The sequence below is a fragment of the Trichoderma gamsii genome (genome assembly GCF_001481775.2).
Source record: "Trichoderma gamsii strain T6085 chromosome Unknown Scaffold_8.2, whole genome shotgun sequence".
Classification (NCBI taxonomy): domain Eukaryota; kingdom Fungi; phylum Ascomycota; class Sordariomycetes; order Hypocreales; family Hypocreaceae; genus Trichoderma; species Trichoderma gamsii.
In genome coordinates this window covers 1,278-17,279 of record NW_020171345.1, presented here as the reverse complement: position 1 = coordinate 17,279, position 16,002 = coordinate 1,278, and the positions used below count along the sequence as shown (strand labels likewise).

The 16,002-nt window shown below is 51.0% G+C and overlaps 6 protein-coding genes across 6 annotated transcripts; 2 read left to right on the top strand and 4 right to left on the bottom strand.

Annotated features, from left to right (window-relative positions):
* Window positions 1-1,291: 1,291 nt before the first annotated feature.
* Window positions 1,292-3,203, bottom strand: TGAM01_v202989 (RNA-binding protein rsd1; the record flags this gene model as incomplete). Its single annotated transcript, XM_018802345.1, has 4 exons — window positions 1,292-1,550; window positions 1,607-2,077; window positions 2,153-2,461; window positions 2,524-3,203. The coding sequence occupies 4 exons, from the start codon at window positions 3,201-3,203 to the stop codon at window positions 1,292-1,294; spliced, it is 1,719 nt and encodes a 572-aa protein (XP_018664263.1).
* A 1,484-nt stretch (window positions 3,204-4,687) lies between these two features.
* On the bottom strand, window positions 4,688-4,870 carry TGAM01_v202988 (hypothetical protein; the record flags this gene model as incomplete). Its single annotated transcript, XM_024549105.1, has 1 exon — window positions 4,688-4,870. The coding sequence occupies one exon, from the start codon at window positions 4,868-4,870 to the stop codon at window positions 4,688-4,690; it is 183 nt and encodes a 60-aa protein (XP_024406083.1).
* Window positions 4,871-6,337: 1,467 nt separating this feature from the next.
* TGAM01_v202986 (hypothetical protein) lies at window positions 6,338-8,889 on the top strand (the record flags this gene model as incomplete). The annotated part of the gene is made up of 5 exons (XM_018802343.1): window positions 6,338-6,445; window positions 6,516-6,543; window positions 6,621-6,781; window positions 6,834-8,053; window positions 8,133-8,889. The coding sequence occupies 5 exons, from the start codon at window positions 6,338-6,340 to the stop codon at window positions 8,887-8,889; spliced, it is 2,274 nt and encodes a 757-aa protein (XP_018664261.1).
* Window positions 8,890-9,497: 608 nt separating this feature from the next.
* On the bottom strand, window positions 9,498-11,447 carry TGAM01_v202987 (hypothetical protein; the record flags this gene model as incomplete). Its single annotated transcript, XM_018802342.1, has 1 exon — window positions 9,498-11,447. The coding sequence occupies one exon, from the start codon at window positions 11,445-11,447 to the stop codon at window positions 9,498-9,500; it is 1,950 nt and encodes a 649-aa protein (XP_018664260.1).
* Window positions 11,448-12,619: 1,172 nt separating this feature from the next.
* Window positions 12,620-14,093, top strand: TGAM01_v202985 (hypothetical protein; the record flags this gene model as incomplete). Its single annotated transcript, XM_018802341.1, has 2 exons — window positions 12,620-13,433; window positions 13,501-14,093. The coding sequence occupies 2 exons, from the start codon at window positions 12,620-12,622 to the stop codon at window positions 14,091-14,093; spliced, it is 1,407 nt and encodes a 468-aa protein (XP_018664259.1).
* A 326-nt stretch (window positions 14,094-14,419) lies between these two features.
* On the bottom strand, window positions 14,420-15,680 carry TGAM01_v202984 (iron permease FTR1 family protein; the record flags this gene model as incomplete). The annotated part of the gene is made up of 4 exons (XM_018802340.1): window positions 14,420-14,707; window positions 14,763-14,961; window positions 15,024-15,466; window positions 15,525-15,680. The coding sequence occupies 4 exons, from the start codon at window positions 15,678-15,680 to the stop codon at window positions 14,420-14,422; spliced, it is 1,086 nt and encodes a 361-aa protein (XP_018664258.1).
* Between the last annotated feature and the right edge of the window lie 322 nt (window positions 15,681-16,002).

Genomic DNA, 16,002 nt, shown 5'->3' with positions numbered 1-16,002 from the left:
GCATGTGAATGTCGATATCTGTGAAAATGAAAGCGTGAATCCGCTGTTGAGAAACTGCTGGCCGGATGAGATTCCCAAGCAACGGATGCTGCAGTTGAGAGAAGCGCGAGAAACAATAGAAATAAAAGTGTGGGAAGAAAGCAAACGAAACAGAAAAGAAACAACCCCAAGAAATGACGCCGCAAAAACGTGGCCAAAAGGCTGAGAGCTGAATATGAGCTGAGACTGAAGTGAGATTATTTGGCTGTTTGCTGCCGGTTCCGCCACTCCTAGAAGATTTTGTTCTCTGCGGTGCTTCTCCTGAAACACCACCAAAGGAGGTGCTGAAAATGGAGGTAGCAGTTGTACATTAGGAAGAAAAAGAGAGAATCTGGAGAATGAGGATACTTTGAGAATAACGATGCTGTGAATGGCTGGACGATGGGCAGATGCACGCACAAAGTTGTATATCAATAACAGATGGTCCTGCTCCCAAAAATACAAGGAGTGAAGAGTTAATAGATGTGGCAGTGAAGTACTTGGTAGCAGTTGATATAAAGCAGAGCTGCTATCACGTGGTTCACGCCTTAAGCTACTGCCATACTCGCAATTCAAGTCAGTTCTTTTCTTCCAGGGCTGAATTCGTCTTGGAAAATGGAGGGCACCCGGAGCTAGATTGATAGAGCAAAGGCAAAAAAGAATGGATATAGGAGCATTCCCGATGATTCTCAACGATGTATATTCTCTTGTTTTGAAACTCGAAAAGCTCAAGTAGCCACCCTCGGCCATAACAGCGAAGTATTACTATAATGATTCCCTAGTTCGCCTATGTTATTTCAATCAATTATTCATCTTCCGTCGAGTATTATAAGAGTTTATCATTGCTATGGCATCAATATCAGAAACTAATCCTACACGATTTCGAAACGAATTTTGATCAAAACGACTATCGATGACCGTCCTAGGCATAAACATCAGTTTGGGACATTGCCGTATAAAGAGGTGCTAAAAGGCATTATTAAACGGAACAAGAAAAAAAAGTCAAAACCGGCGACCAAGGCGCCCCGTTGGATTCAAAAAATCTGCTGCACCAAAAGAACTTGGCTGATTTAGTATTCGGCTGGACAAGAGGTGTAACCTGCATCGTGCTGCTATTCTGTCTTTTATAGCAGAAGTCGTAACTGGATAGCTGCACAAAGGCATAGAAAGGGCTATCAATGGGTTAACAACGAATACTGGGTTATATTTTCATAAACTAGTTACCAACCTCCAAGTTCCTAGATTGCACAATGTGAATAGCAAAGCATTAGCTTCAGATTGCCCGGGTGCGAGAGAACAAACTGCTGTAGACGGCGTCTACAACAGGTGATGCGTCGATCATTCGGCCGCCAAAGTATCTACCGTTGAGACCCTTGATGGCGTTTTCGCCGCCCTGGACTTTGTCAAATTTGAGGTAAATGTCTCCTTTAGAGTTGGGGTCGACAGAGATATGGACAACATGCCCATATCGTTGTTCCGCTTCCTGTCGAACCTCATCTTCGAGCTCTTTGACCCAGTCGTCGCCCTCCTCTCTGTGGTTCCCAGTTAGTGTCACTGTCTATAATCCTTCAGAAAGGGTAATACTTACTCTGTGGGGTCGAACATGTTGTGCAAAACAACACAGCGACTGGCCATATTTACGTTGACAGGGAGGGGCTTCGTCTCCGTCTTGGGCTTGAGAATCTGCTGGCGCTCTTCGTTGCCGTTGGTCGGGGCGTCGTCGGTCCTGGCAAGTTTTCTCATCAATGCATCGCGGCTATAGTTGTTAAAGTTGACGCCAGCAACATCTGTATCATCCAAAGCGCTAGCACCACCAGTCTTTTCGCTGTCGCGACCTCCGGCTCGGTCGAACGTAGACTGTTGGCCACGTCCGCCTGCTCCGGAGAACGCAGAGCCTTGGAAGCCGCCCTGGTTGTTACCGGAAAATTTGTGCATTAGGTTGGCAGTACTCTCAGGGGTAAACTTATCGTTGCCAAGGCCAACACGGATAGGACGGCCAGCCAAGTCAAACCCGTTCATCTTTTCCAAAGCCTCGCGAGCTTGGCCTGCATCCCGAAATCTGTTGAGATGGCATTAGTCATATCTTCTATTTGCAAGATGTGAGAAGTGGGAAATGGGAGGGGCAGAAACTCACTGGACGAATCCATAACCACGGCTGCGTCCGTTGTCGTCTTTTTGGAGCTGAACAAACTCAAGCTCTCCAAATGGCTCAAATACAGCTTGTAGATCTTGCTCTGTAACATTGAAGTGAATGTTGCCCACATAAAGGCGGTGGAATGGTATGGAGTTGGGATGTCCACTTGATGAGTCTGGGTTGCGAGCTTGGCGATTCTTCTCTGCCTCGGTATGTTGCACAATGACAGGGATGCCTAGGAGTTTCTGTCCTGTAAGTTGAAGGGCTTGCTGCACGGCATCTTCACTCTTGAACTCAACATAGCCCACTCTGCAGCCTAATTAGTGACACGTAATTGAATACAGAGAGGTTTAATGTTCAGAGCGACTTACCCCTTAGACCGCCCAGAAATTCGATCTTTCACGATCTGAGCTTCATTAACAGGTCCGACTTTTTCGAAAAATTCTTTCAGCTCACGAGTCCGCAGCCGAGCTGCAAGCTGCTGGACAAACACGGTACGGCGATCCCTCTCATCCTCCGTAAGCGGGGCATTGGCGCCCTCATTGGCGGCGTCAGGGCGGTCGTCATCTCGACCACCGCGGCGTCCGTAGTCATTGGAGTAGCGGTCGCCGCCTCGATCTCGTCGGTCTCGTCGATCGCGATCGTCACGAGGACGATAGTGTCGAGGGGGCGAACGTGAACGCGAGCGAGCTCGTCCACCTCGATAGTAGTCGCCGTCTCTGTGGCGGCGTGAGTGACGACGGTCATCATCACGACTCCTGCTTCTCCGCCTACTTTTGTGGCTGCCAGTGTCACTGCGGGGAGTGCCTGTGTCGGGAGTCTCGCGGCGGCTTCGAGTAAGGCTGTAGTCTCGACGGCGACGGTCGTAGTCTCGATCTCTATCTCTCACACGGCTGCCATCACGTTCTCGGCCTTTATCGCGATCGGAGTCTCTATCTCGCCTATCAGATTTACCGTCATCTTTGGAGCGGTCCGCATCAGGGGTCTTTTGCTTTTTCTCTGGGTTCTTAGCCGTTGCGTCGAGCAGCGCCTCGACATCTAAGCTAGACATGATGGTGAACTGTCCTGACGGCCAATGGCAAAAGAGAAGAGTTTGCTAGTACTTTGAAGGGGGCAATGGAACGTGAACAACAAGTACGATTGCCGTGGAATACAATAGTGTCCGTTGCGTCGTATCTCGGGATCGGCAAAATTGTCATGGATATCAATCCCCAGAAAGTTTCTGGCGAGTTAGGCTTTGGAATCAACCTACTTTCTCCTTGGGACTTGAGCTAAGGCGAGTCACGTGAATGGCGTTTGCAATGTTTATTGCATGGCTTACGTAATCTAGAAATAGCAGCCCGGCGGTCTAAAGATCATACCATCATAAGCAACCAAATACTCGGTAATAATTAAGACAACCGGAGATTGTCATTGTTTGATTAAAATCTTTTACTATTTAAAAAAGTACCATCGGTGGTATAAAAGTCCGATGCGTATGCCATTAGTGTCTTTGCTTCATGAAGACGATCTCTTGATTAATCCATAACTCATGTCAACAACCATTGAAAAATTTGCCTCCCACAATGCATTAAACAACCTCGTCAACTCTGATTGTCCATATTCGTGACAATCTATTTTTCTCAGATGTATCAGGTCCTTCGTGTTTATTGAGTCTTGATAACGTTGGGCTTCAACTCTGTGCCGAATACGTTGTCCCAGAATCTGGTAGTGACGCCAAAGCCGAGCTCGTACTCGAGGAAATGGTGCTCCAGGTGGTACTTCTTGAGATCTTTATACCAGAGAGGCAAGTTCTCGTGGTGGAGGAAGTAGTGAGTCAGGTCATAGCAGATATAACCAAAGATGCCGCCACAGTAGACCGCGGTCGCGGCATACCAGTTGTAGGCGAAAATGGTATGGGCGAGATACCAGAACGGAGTTGCAAGCAATACGAACATGGTAGGGGGCATGACAAGTCTGTACCTATCCATGGGCAAGTAGTGGTGGATGCCGTGAAGCAAGAAGTGTGCAATGATGCCATATTTGTTATCAGGAAGGTAGCTGCATCATAGTTAGCAACAAATCAAATGACTTGAATTTTAGGGATAATATCGTACTCATCAAGATGGAACAGAAATCTGTGCAGTCCATATTCGACAAGGCTCCAAATGAAAAAGCCAAGGACCCAATATGCGGCAGGGATGATGGGATTATCCCAACCTTGGAAGGCCAAATAGGAGCCATACGAGTCGCAAGGGAGCCAGAGGAGGGGAATCATCCACCAAGGGGTCTTTGTGAGCGGCTCAAGGAAGTTGCCAAAGAGGGGAGCAGACTGGCCGCCCTTGTAGTGGCGTGGACGATGCACTTGGTCAAGGTAGAACTTCTTGGAAAAGTTACCGTACCAGAGCTGGGAAAACAAAGGCTTGCTCAAATCCAGAAACTTGTGTTTTTTATAGTCTTGGTTGTAGTCCGTGTCTTTGCTGAGATCTTCTTCATTGGACATGCCAGTTCTCGGGTGCACATACTCGCCATTGGCGGCTCCATTCTGCTCTGGCCTCAGGTAGCCGACCAGAGAGTCGTCGAGGATGTCATATGCAGCATCTGAATGGGTGTGCGAGACGCCGTCTTCCAAGATCTCCTTGATGTCCTTGCCAGCATAGTCGAGGATGAGCTTGTGGCCGCCGGGATGGTCGAACAGGAAGCTTGTAACGTCGTAAATCTTGTTGCCGAGAGTGACATAACAGTCCCGCTCAGTATTATGTCTCTCGACCTCGGCGCGAGTGAGTTTAGTGAGAGTTTCGGTAGCCATTTTGCCGTACTATCACGAGATGCGAATGGGCGGACAGGGATGGAGTGGCGGCGATGAAGACAGATCGATAAACTAAAAGCGACCAGTTCGGTAACGAAAGTGGAGAGCAGGCAAGAGATTGGCCCTCTTGGCAGCAAGCCAGGCGTGAAAGTAAAAAACTGAAAAAGAAAGTATATGGCTGTGCGGGCAAAAGCACGGGTCGCAACGTTGCTAGTTGGCTGCGAGAAGAAAAGAAGAAAAGAGGGCGTGAAGTATTTATCAGGGGGGCTATGAGATTTTTTTGAAGATCGGACGGGGTCCTGGGGGTTTCTAGGTGGCCGATGAAATCCCCTGACGCGCTACTAGCGGCTGGCCACCGGAAGCCGAGCACTAGCAGGTGGCGTTACCAACGAAATCTCAGCAGAGCGCAGCCAAAGTCACACCACCGCCAATAAGAATTTACCTTTACTTCATTTTTGGCGCCAAGATTACTTTTTTCCTTTTCATTCCCCTCTCGTCGTTGCACTAAAGGAGCGTCGATGTTGCGTCAAACGATGAGGCGCAGCATCTTGAAGGTTCCTACTGCTCTGCTCTGATTGAATTGAGTCGAAATCTAAAATCTACTACTTCGTAAGCGGAGTTTCTCACTGTAAGCCTCCGGGTATTTGACACGACGGCCTGCAGCTGGCTGGCTGGAGCTGCTGAATGTGTCTGTATGCGGAGTAGTGTCGGCGATAGCCCAAGCATGGAAATTGAGTAGCCTATTCGATTTCCCTGTTGAGTTTCCCTGTTGAGCACTATCCTGCTGCCGGAGACTTTTATGTCACCAAATCACATCAAAAACCAGGGCCCATGATTTCCATAATGATCCTCTTCCTTGTGATGCCGAGGAGTCCGAGCTATCTGCTGAGCCCCTATTTGAATGGTCGCATATCCACTGTCGGAGATCAGAGTAGCGTTCTGGATTCGTGGCAATGGATTAATATACATCATGGCATATGGGCCTATTCCTCACCTAAGATGGCGGGTCAGCTTGGAACTTGACGCCGCACCAAATCTGTGGCTGTGCTGTTGCATCACGTCCACAACGTGGCGCAAACAAAGTCGTGGCTAGTAATTAGGTATGTGGCTGGTCGATCTTCCTAGGAAGTATTAGACAATCAGCCGCACAGAACACACGCTAGCAATTTAGGTAGTTCAAGACGAGAACAAACAAACAAACCAAGAGGAGGCACCCAATCTCACCTGCATCATACACATGGCGATACGCCGATTCGACGAATTCTAAGAGATCAAGGGGAAACAGCTCACGCACTTGACACTGGTTTGTTTTTATATTTTTTGAGGAGCACAGCCACTGATTTTCACGCTGGCCTGTTTCTTCATCTGTTTCTGTGCCCCGCCATAGCTCCTGCATCATGGCGTCACTTTCACCACCGTGGCTGCTGGTGCTGTGCATCTGTCTCGTGCTGCTGCCGACCCAAGTCGCGGCGTTTGGCGCAGGGAATATTCCGTCGATTGCGCAGGTTGGTTCTTGAGCTACATGAGCAAAAAGTTTTTCTACTGGCAAGGGGTCCAGAAGCTCACAAACTGCAGGTCGAAGGCCACAATTGGCGTCATGGAGGTGCGTGATACAGAGTGCCTTGATGAGGGGCAGTATATGGAACATGAGACGAATAGTTACTGACGGTCTGATCGCAGATATTGAGGATATGCTGACAACCGTTGCCTTCCTGCGAGGAAAGAAATGGACGTCAATGCTCATTAAGAGAACCTACTTTGGCAACTGGCTTCGTGATTACTCGCAGGCCATCGACGTTGGCTCTCTCAAGGGCGTCAATGCTCCCACAATACGTATCTTGGTAGGAATGAAGCCCTCGTCTATTGATTGCTAGCTTTAACAAACGATTCAAGGTTTGGATTCTCTCCTTCATGGCCTTTGGCTACGCCACCGAGGAATTTGAGGTGACGGAAGAACGCTTGGGCTGCTATCGTCCCGAGGAGCATATCGACAACCCCAAGGGCTACGCTGATGGCGCTGATGCTCGCACCTTCGACCCTCGTTTACGTGGCCCGGTTGATCCTGTTGAAATCGACATCGACATGAACACTGGCATGAAGAACTACATTGCAAACGAGAGTGGTCGATGGGCTACCAGTGCCGGCTATCTGCGATATAGTTTTGCTCGAAGTATCCACTTTGGCCGCCTTTATACCCATGGATCAAAGAGTGGCAACGAGGCAGATTTGAACGAAGCACTCAGGTGCCTTGGCCAGGCTTTACACTGCATGGAGGATTTTAGTGCTCACAGCAACTACTGCGAGTTAGCCCTCCGTGAGTTGGGCCACCGAGAAGTATTTCCACACTGCGGAATACAGTCAGAGATATCGATCCATGGGAAACATGTCTTCCCTCTGGTGACTGGTACCTTTGGAGGTGTCGATTTCCTGCATTCTGTCATCGGCGAGGCAAATGATCACTTCACTCAATCCGAAGTCGACGAAGTTGATATTGCTCTCTTGAACGCGGGTGGTGCCGGCGGCAGCGGCGGCGGCGGCGGCGCTTCCAGAGGCCTCTTGGGCATTGGCGCTCCACGGGATTTCGTTTCCCTCATTGCCAAGATACCTGGTGATGGCGCCGGCTTCGCTGCTCAAGCTAGAGAGCTCAAGGCCATGTCAGATGCCCAAGAACAAGAAAACGAAGTGCGCTCTCGTTCTGAAGGAAACACTAACGTCGTCCCTGGCCTGAGCCCAAATTTCGACCCAGTCAAGACTGCGAAGCGGATTTACCCCATATTGCAATTCCGTGACAGGATCGTCAAAGCCATTAGCCGAGGAATCGAAAAGATCCCCGGCCTCGAGAAACTCCTCGAGCACATCAGCGAGACGCTGACTGCCTTTATCCTCGGTCTCCTGGCTCCTTTCATTCGACCCATTATCAACCAGGTGTCCAAGGTCTTGAAGGAGGGTTCCTCTGGCGTGCTCAGTGCCAGTGCTAATTCTCAATACGAGCCATGGGAGAACCCTAGAAGCACAGATCCAACGCACTCTATGCTGTCAAAGGACCATTTCACCAACGTCCTCAACTCTTGCGCCGGCCGTGTTGCAAGCACAGTTCTTCAGTATACTGTCCCGTAAGTTATTCTTCACACTTCCTCTCTAACCTATCATCGATGTCTAGGAGTTTGTTTGTTTCCTAACCAAGTCTCACAGCCGTGTTCTCTATGCATGGGAGAACCCCAATGTCCCCGTAGATGAAGTCGCCAGCGACGTTCTGCGCGCATTCCACCACCCAGCACTCCGCCGTGGGGACGTGCAGATTCAACAGGATATGTTCCGCACCGTACAGTCCTGGGTCAATGAGCATCCTCGCCGGCACGACATCGACCGTCTCCTTTCATCGGAATCCGTCAGACAGGGCAAAAATCACATTCTCAACCAGCAGAAGCAGAAGGGAGGCGGCGGCGGCGGCCATGGCCACGATGCCTGGGAGACCATCACCCAGCTTGGCCACGGCAAGGTTTCTGGATCACTGTGGGAGCAGGTCAAGACTCGAGACTTGAACTCTCTGGAGGGCCATGATGGCAATCCATCCGCCAACTACATGTCCAATTCTCCGGCTCCTCCTTCGCGATATTCACCGCCGGCTCAGGGGGGTTACGGCTATGGAGAGAGTGCCTCATACCACGCTCAGACTCACGCCGGATCATCACAGGGCCATCCTGGCCACTCCCAAGGTCACGCCTCTGGCTATTCCCAAGGCTATTCCCAAGACTATTCCCAAGGCTACTCCAACCAACCGCAGTATCAACAGCAGTACGGTGGGCAGCCTCAGCCTCCTCATGGGTATGGGGGTCCAGGTTATGATGCCCCAGCTCAGCCGCAGTATGCTCCGCACCAAGGCCACGGCCACAGCCATGGACACCAGCATCAATCATCAAACTGGGATTCACAGCATGACCGCTATTAAGCGTAAAATATCTTCACTGGCATGGCAGTTGGCAATATTTCAAAAGCTTTCTGGTATAGACGCTCGTGTGCGGAGGTGTATCCGTGCTTTTGTCCAAGTTATGTTCATGTCAAGAGATGTTCATTGTATGCCTGAAAAAGTTGAGGGGCTGGTTAAGTAGTATACCTGTTGGAGGAAAATATGTGAGTTACGAAAATATTGTGCTGTCTTTAATATCATATCAGAAATTAAATATATACGCACGTCTCGTCCAGTCATTCCAAAATGTTCAGAGTTTGTTTATATAATCTCTATCTACCTGTAGATACAATAACTATCCTCATTCCACGACCCTATTCAAATGAAACCTCGGAAACAGGTTTCAAACGAGACTGCAAGCGAACCGAAATTATCAAGAATATATATATGGGCCACACAGGCAGCCATTCTACAACGCTTTGCCTTCAAACTCCATCCTAGGGTGTATGCATTTGCATGTGTTTTGCAAAATTCCAACCAAAAACTCGCTATCTTTCATGCTAATCGCCAAAACGGGATCTCTACTCACAATATCCCTCTAGCTGCTCTTAACCAGCCCAATTGCCTCTTGTCCATTATAAAAAGACTTCCTACCGCTTCGAGCGTCGTCGCGGATCCTGAGCCTCCGCACGTCTAATGTCCCTAAACTCCTTTGTCCCCAGACTGCCCAAGCCCCCTTCAGACCGACGCTCCCAGCCGCCCAGTCGCACAACCTGGCATGTCGCATTGTCGCCATCATCGGAAACTTCGGTCGCGTACTCGACAACTCGACGAGCACCTTCCTCTGGGGTTTTGGCTTCCTTGACGACATCTACAATCTCCTGGTCGCTGAGGGTGCCAGAGACACCATCGCTCATGAGCACGATGAACGAATATTGAGCAGGGCCGAGCTCTACCCTGATGATCTCGGGCTCTGCAGAGACGCCTATCCGCTTGCTCTTGACGTCGCCGAATGCTCGGCTATTGGCCAGCCCTGCAATGCGCTCTTCTCCGAAACTGTCTCCAGACACCATAGAGCCGGCTGGGGCGTATCGACGCAGGCGATTACTCTCGCGCGGCGTGGTAGGATGGTGATCCGACGTAAGGGGCTGAGCAAGGCCCGTCGCCGTATCGCACAGCAGTACGCGAGTATCGCCGACATGTGCTACAATGAGCGAGGAGTGTGCGCCAGGGTGCCAAAAGGGCGCGGGCGTGGGCGTGGAGATGAGCGCAATCGACGCAGTAGACCCCCCCTTGAACCGAGTAGCACCGCCAATGTCGTGGCCTGACGGCGTGGCGTGAGGCTCACCCAGTATCTCATCGTTATTCAGGGGGCTATCGCTAACCCGGAGATCGTCTGGGTCGACTTTCCGAGCCTGTGCGGAGACAAAATCCAAGTCGGCGCGTAGAAATGCGTAGGCAAGGGCCGCTTCAACCGAAATGGTTTGATTCGCGCCATCATTTGTGAGGTTAAAATGCTCTGGCTGGAAACGACGAAAGTAGCCACCAATTGAGTCTCTGTATTCTTGCACCAGACCCTTCTTCAACTTGATTGCCTTTTGGTAGTCCGATACCTCAACAGGCTCAGACTCGGCACTAGGCAAAGGATCTCCATGCCGTGGGGCTTGCCGTGTGTTATCATCACTGTCTGGAAGCTGGATATCGTCCTTCACCTCATCAGGTTTTTTCATGTTGACATTGTCAAGGGCTTGTTCCTTGGTAACGGGCCTTCTGGATACTTCCGAAGGGTTCTTTTTCCGCAGGCTGCTCTGAAGGCCAAACTCAGATGCCGCTTCTTCAATGTAGCCATGCAACTCATCCCGTAGAAAATGGGAACACTGAGCTCCTCCATGTCCGTCAAAAACTCCAAAGTAGAACACCTGAGGGTCTCCAAGAGCGCTATCTGCCGCGGTTGGCTCTCCCGGCTTCTGCCTCACGCTTGTCGGCGCCCTCTTTGCAAAGGCCGGCATGTCAATAATCCCCGCCTGGTCTGCATCCTCGTTATAAGGACGATTTCCTCGGGCAGTTGCTGTACCAAAGTGATGCTTAGCCCGCCGCAATGGTATCCTCACGACCGTCATGTTTTGACTGGACATGTTTGGTATCGAGACAGCGGGGGAAGACCCGGGACTTGGGGTATGTGGTGTCGAGGCATCGCGGGGGAGCTTGTGGCCGGGCCCATATGGCCGGGCAGAATCTGGATGTAGGGAGGAAGAGGGCAGATGAGTGACGAAGTATGTATGGAAGTCCCGCCTGGCAGCCGGCAGCGCATGTCTTGGAGGCAAATCAACGATAGTGTTGCAAGATACCCCGCGGGCTCCGCATAGCGATGTCTGTGCGGGACGCGATCTTGTTCTCGTCGCTAAAGCCGTATATCGGTTTCGGCGGACTGCCGTGCTCTCGTTTTGAAGCGGTAGAGCATCTTCTGGCAGATTCAACTGAGTGCCCACGCAGGAGGCTCGCAAAGCGGTCGGTATCGCGGGGATCGAAACAGCGTCGGGGGAGATGTGGGCGGCAGCTCTCGATGCCGAGCCTAGCGCTTTAATGGCCAAGTTCGCCATTGAGACTGGAGACTGTGTGCGCTGCCCGAAGCTCGAGACGCTCAAGCCCAAGCATTCGGAGTCGTTTTCGGAGTCGAGTCGCTGTCAATTTGCCGTCGCTCACAGCCATGGGCTCGCCGTTGGGGACGCAGAAGAAGGAAGGACGAAGGTCTCAGGCAAAGAAGGCCTAGTCGGTTTGTCGAGATAGCCGAACGGCTTTGTTCGGCTCAGTGCGAGAGTCTTGCGCGCCAATCTAAGAGTTCTTAGGAACGTTCAAAAAGGAAGTTTTGCGTTTGGGTGTTGAGAGGAGAGCGACAGGTTTGGGAATGAGGAGATTGTAGACAGAAGCTTGGAGGGAAATTACTCGCGGGAGACAAGCGGATAGACAAAGGCGAGAGGAGTTGTGCACCAGCGGCAGCAAGCTCGGCAACGACGTCTGTGCCCGAAAGTTTAGTAGCATTGACTACATGCAGAGGCTAATTTGGGCTTTCAATTCAATTAACCACCCACCTGCAACCCAGTACCCAAGCCCAGCATACAGTAGTACCTGCACATAGTCAAATGTTTCCACCGTCTTCTATAAAAAAAATTGAAGAAAAAAAATGAAGAAAAGTCTCCTTGATTGATGCCCAAGCTGTGCGTCTACTGGCTAAGCCATGTCCAAGCTCTATCGCACTGATATGCAGACGAGGCAAGCAGAGATCCGACCTTGACGTGATATCATTTCCGACCGATTTGCAAGGGCCCCCCTGCAGGCTCTCAAGCATTGCGGCAACGCAGGGGTGCAGCGCGCGTGGATGGTGGACGCAGCGCTGGACTTTGGTGCCTGGCCGCCGACACAGGCCACTGCGCAGGCAGTGCAGCGCATCTGCGTTTAGTAATTGATGCCCGGCGCTGCTTAGCTCACAGCGGCTGCGGCACTGGGATTTGATGGCACTAATCGCCTTTTGGAGCTGACCCAGGCATCGAGGAAAAAAAAAAAAAGACAGCCAGAGATCCCAGCAAGCCGCGGCTTAGGCATCAGGCTGGGACTGGCAACTGATAGGGAGTGCTGATAATGCCACTGCGAGGCATCTGGCAGGTCCTGGGTCCTCTCGTGCACTCAGATAAATCGTGGACTGGCTGGCCGGTCAACCTTTTTCTTTTCCCAAACTCAAACATTCTATGTCGATAGTATTCCTTCTGCTGGAAGGATGGGCGAGTCTGCGGCAGCCGCACCCGCAGACGCAGAGGCTGCCAAGAATTCGGAAGTAGACGGCCCAACAGTCGTCAACATTGCCGACGCCGGCGACATCGTTCTGGACGTGACGTTCGAAACCTCAAGGGAAACGCTCAGGAAATCGCAGAAGGCGTCAGCCCTGGCACTTAAGAAGCCCAGCGGCGCACCTCAGCCCGCGCTCAAGAGCAAGGTGACTGTTGCGTTTCGGGTCAGCCAAGCCGCCCTGAAGAAGCATTCTCAGTATTTCGCCAACCTCCTGTCCAACCCGAAGTTTAGTGAGGCTTCAGCCATTGATGAGGCGCATAAGAAACTTGAGAAATTGAAGATTGAGCCTGGCAAGGCAGACGCCGCAGACTTGCCGTGGATCAGAATCACGGATGACGACGAAGCCACAAAGGCGGCGGGCCGCGAACATGTGTTTGAGGACATGCTCAAGATCATCCACCAGAAGCCACTCAAGGCGCCGAGGGTAGCCTTGTCCGAGGTTGCCACAATGGCCATTCTCGCAGACCGTTTCGACTGTCTTACGGTAGTGGCTCGCTCTCTAAATGGGATCCGCTGGCCAGTAACGAACAATCGACCCTTTGCCGATGACAGTGGCCGTAACACGGATGCAGAGCAGATGCTTCGGGAGAAGATTCTCGTTTCCTGGCTTCTCAGCAATGGCATGAAGCTGCATCAGGCGGCGCGAGAGCTTGTCGTGCGAGGATCTCGCCTATGGAGCGACTACTCCGAAGAGCGCGAGGAGTTGACGGCTGCGTGGTGGCATTTGCCCGAAGGCATAGAAGGTAAGCTACCAGATCCTGACATGTATATGCATGCATCAGCCAAGTCAAATTGTTAATGAATGCACAGAGGAACTAAAGTACCGGAGAGAATGCGTTTTGAATACCATTGCGTCTGTTCAACGCCACTTTCTGGATCTGTACTGCTCCAAGGAGAGACAGTGCAAGCTTGGCTATGACTCTAGTGGAGCCTGTGATTCATTTCAGCTTGGACAAATGCTCAAGTTCTTGGTATCAAAGAATCTGTTGTTCCTCGTCGACTACACTTCGCCGTCTCTTGAGGCTGTGCCAGACGGCGCCATGATTAACATTGATGATCTCCTCAACACTCTCAAGCAGTGCCCCAACTATCAAATCGACAAACACCACACGAATTGTGGGCTTAAAATTCGCATGGATCCGATTATAGATTACATCCGGACCATGCTGAGCGCAAGCGGCACTTCCATCGCGCACGCTGACTGGAAGAAGCGTCGATCCGAGGTGTCGTGGACGCAGCTGAGAGACCGCCGGCTTAGAGAGGACGAAGAAGAAGTCAAGTTTGTCTTCACCAGAGCAGTGGCAAGCGATCAGCGGCTTCGTTACGAAGCGGCCATGTACACCGATAGGCTGTCAAAAGGCCTCTTCACGGCAAGCTCGTGGGACTGGACTCCTGAAGCTTAGGATGCGGAGAAAGAGGAGCTGGGCCTTGCGTTTTTGTGTCGTGCACGTACATTATACCTCGAACGCTTAGTAAGTATGGAATATGGAAATGCGCGTGCTGGCAGTAAGAAATGCAGCCTAAAATCTACTGGCCTTTATGAAGGACACTGAAATGGAAATATAGAGTGTGGGATCAGTGTGCATCATCACCCTCGATGCGAAGCAATTTTACGAGAATACAAAGCTTCGCTGGCTTATTATCATGTACCTATATATACATAGTATATATGTCATAACAGTACCATCAAATGAGATGTCTCATGTCCAATGATTGCTCTGCCCATTTTCTAGTGTAGAGTCGTAGTTGTTTCTGTTACGTTTTTGGACTCAACAACTCCGTCGTTACTCTCGCTTCCGCTACGGGCTTCTGTGTCAGCGGGGACAGCGGGCTTCGCTTTCTGCAGGGGCCACCGTCCCTTGGTCTCGCGGAATCTAAGGAGGATGAACGAAGACATGACAAACACCCAGTAGAGGTTGTACGCGATGACGGAACCGTATGTACCAGTGTTGTTCCATCCGAGGATGGCGTTGAAGATGCCCCAGCCTCCATTGTTTGGTAGATTAGGATTGCAGCACTATTATTGTTAGACAAGCCGTGTTTTTCCAAGTTGATGACGATGGGGTACTTACGTTGACGTGCCACACAACTTTGTCAATATCATATGATCCAGGACCAGAGCCAAGCTCAGAGGCATCGCTACCGACAATATTGTTCCATTTTCCCTGTTCAAGCGACCAAACGGCACGCGAAAACAGGCCTGACCCGACAAGATATAGCAAACAAGTAGATGCGACTAGGAAATATTGCAATCTTGTGGATGAGCCTCCCCTGAACAGATCGATTAGTCACTGTGTCATGGATAAAGAAAAGATACCAAAGGGCAAACTCACTTGTACAAGATATATCCCACGGCAAATCCTGTTAATAATCCCACAACCACAGGGAGAGGCACAGCATACGCCGGAGCTGAGAATGTCACGCCAGCCACAAACACGACAGCCTCAATGCCCTCTCGCAGCACGGTGATAAAGGGCAGGAAGAACATGGCGTACTTCTCCAAGACCTGGGAGACCCAACTGCGGCCTGACCCGACCTTGATGGGCGACTCAATGGCCTTGGCGAGCTTGACGCGCCACTTCTCCTGCATCTTGCCAATGCGTAGCAGCGCGGCGCCCATGATGGTGATGATGATGGACGCCACGAGCGAAAAGGCGCCCTCGTAGTACTGCTCGCTCTTGTCCCAGGTGTTGGAGCCGACGGTGTAAAAGACGCCGATGAGGGCGGCGCCGATGATCATGCAGAACAAGAAGCCTGAGGCAATGCCAATCCAGATCTACATGATTGACGTGTAAGTTCAAGTAGTTCTCGTGACGCATCTTTTCTGTATTTACCTGTCTCCGCAGCTTCTTGTAAGATGCGCGGTCGGCATTTGGGCCATCGAGCGTCTGCTTCAGAAAGGCGAGCAGGACAGAAACAATAATGACCGTCTCCAGCGTCTCGCGGAAGACGACGAGGAAGACGGGGACTGAGAAGACGTCTTTGGCCATTGCGGGCAACGAGCAGCGGGAGTCTGCTGGCAGAAACAAGAGCAGCAATTACTGGGTACGAAGAGAAAGACGAAGAAGAAGAAGAAAGGAAACTGCAAGGGAGAGAGCTGAAAATATTGATTCTTACAACGGCCGTGGACAGGGTAACAGCGGCATCGGCATCGGCAGCATAAAACAGAATTTGAAGAGACAAAAGCTCGCTGTTACCGCGACAAGTTACCGAGACATTTCCAGCCCGGTCCAATTCTTAGATCAAACAGCCGGGGTCAAAATCCGACTCGGATCAGATAAGCTTGTCCAGGAAGCTTGTCCATGGCGTTTA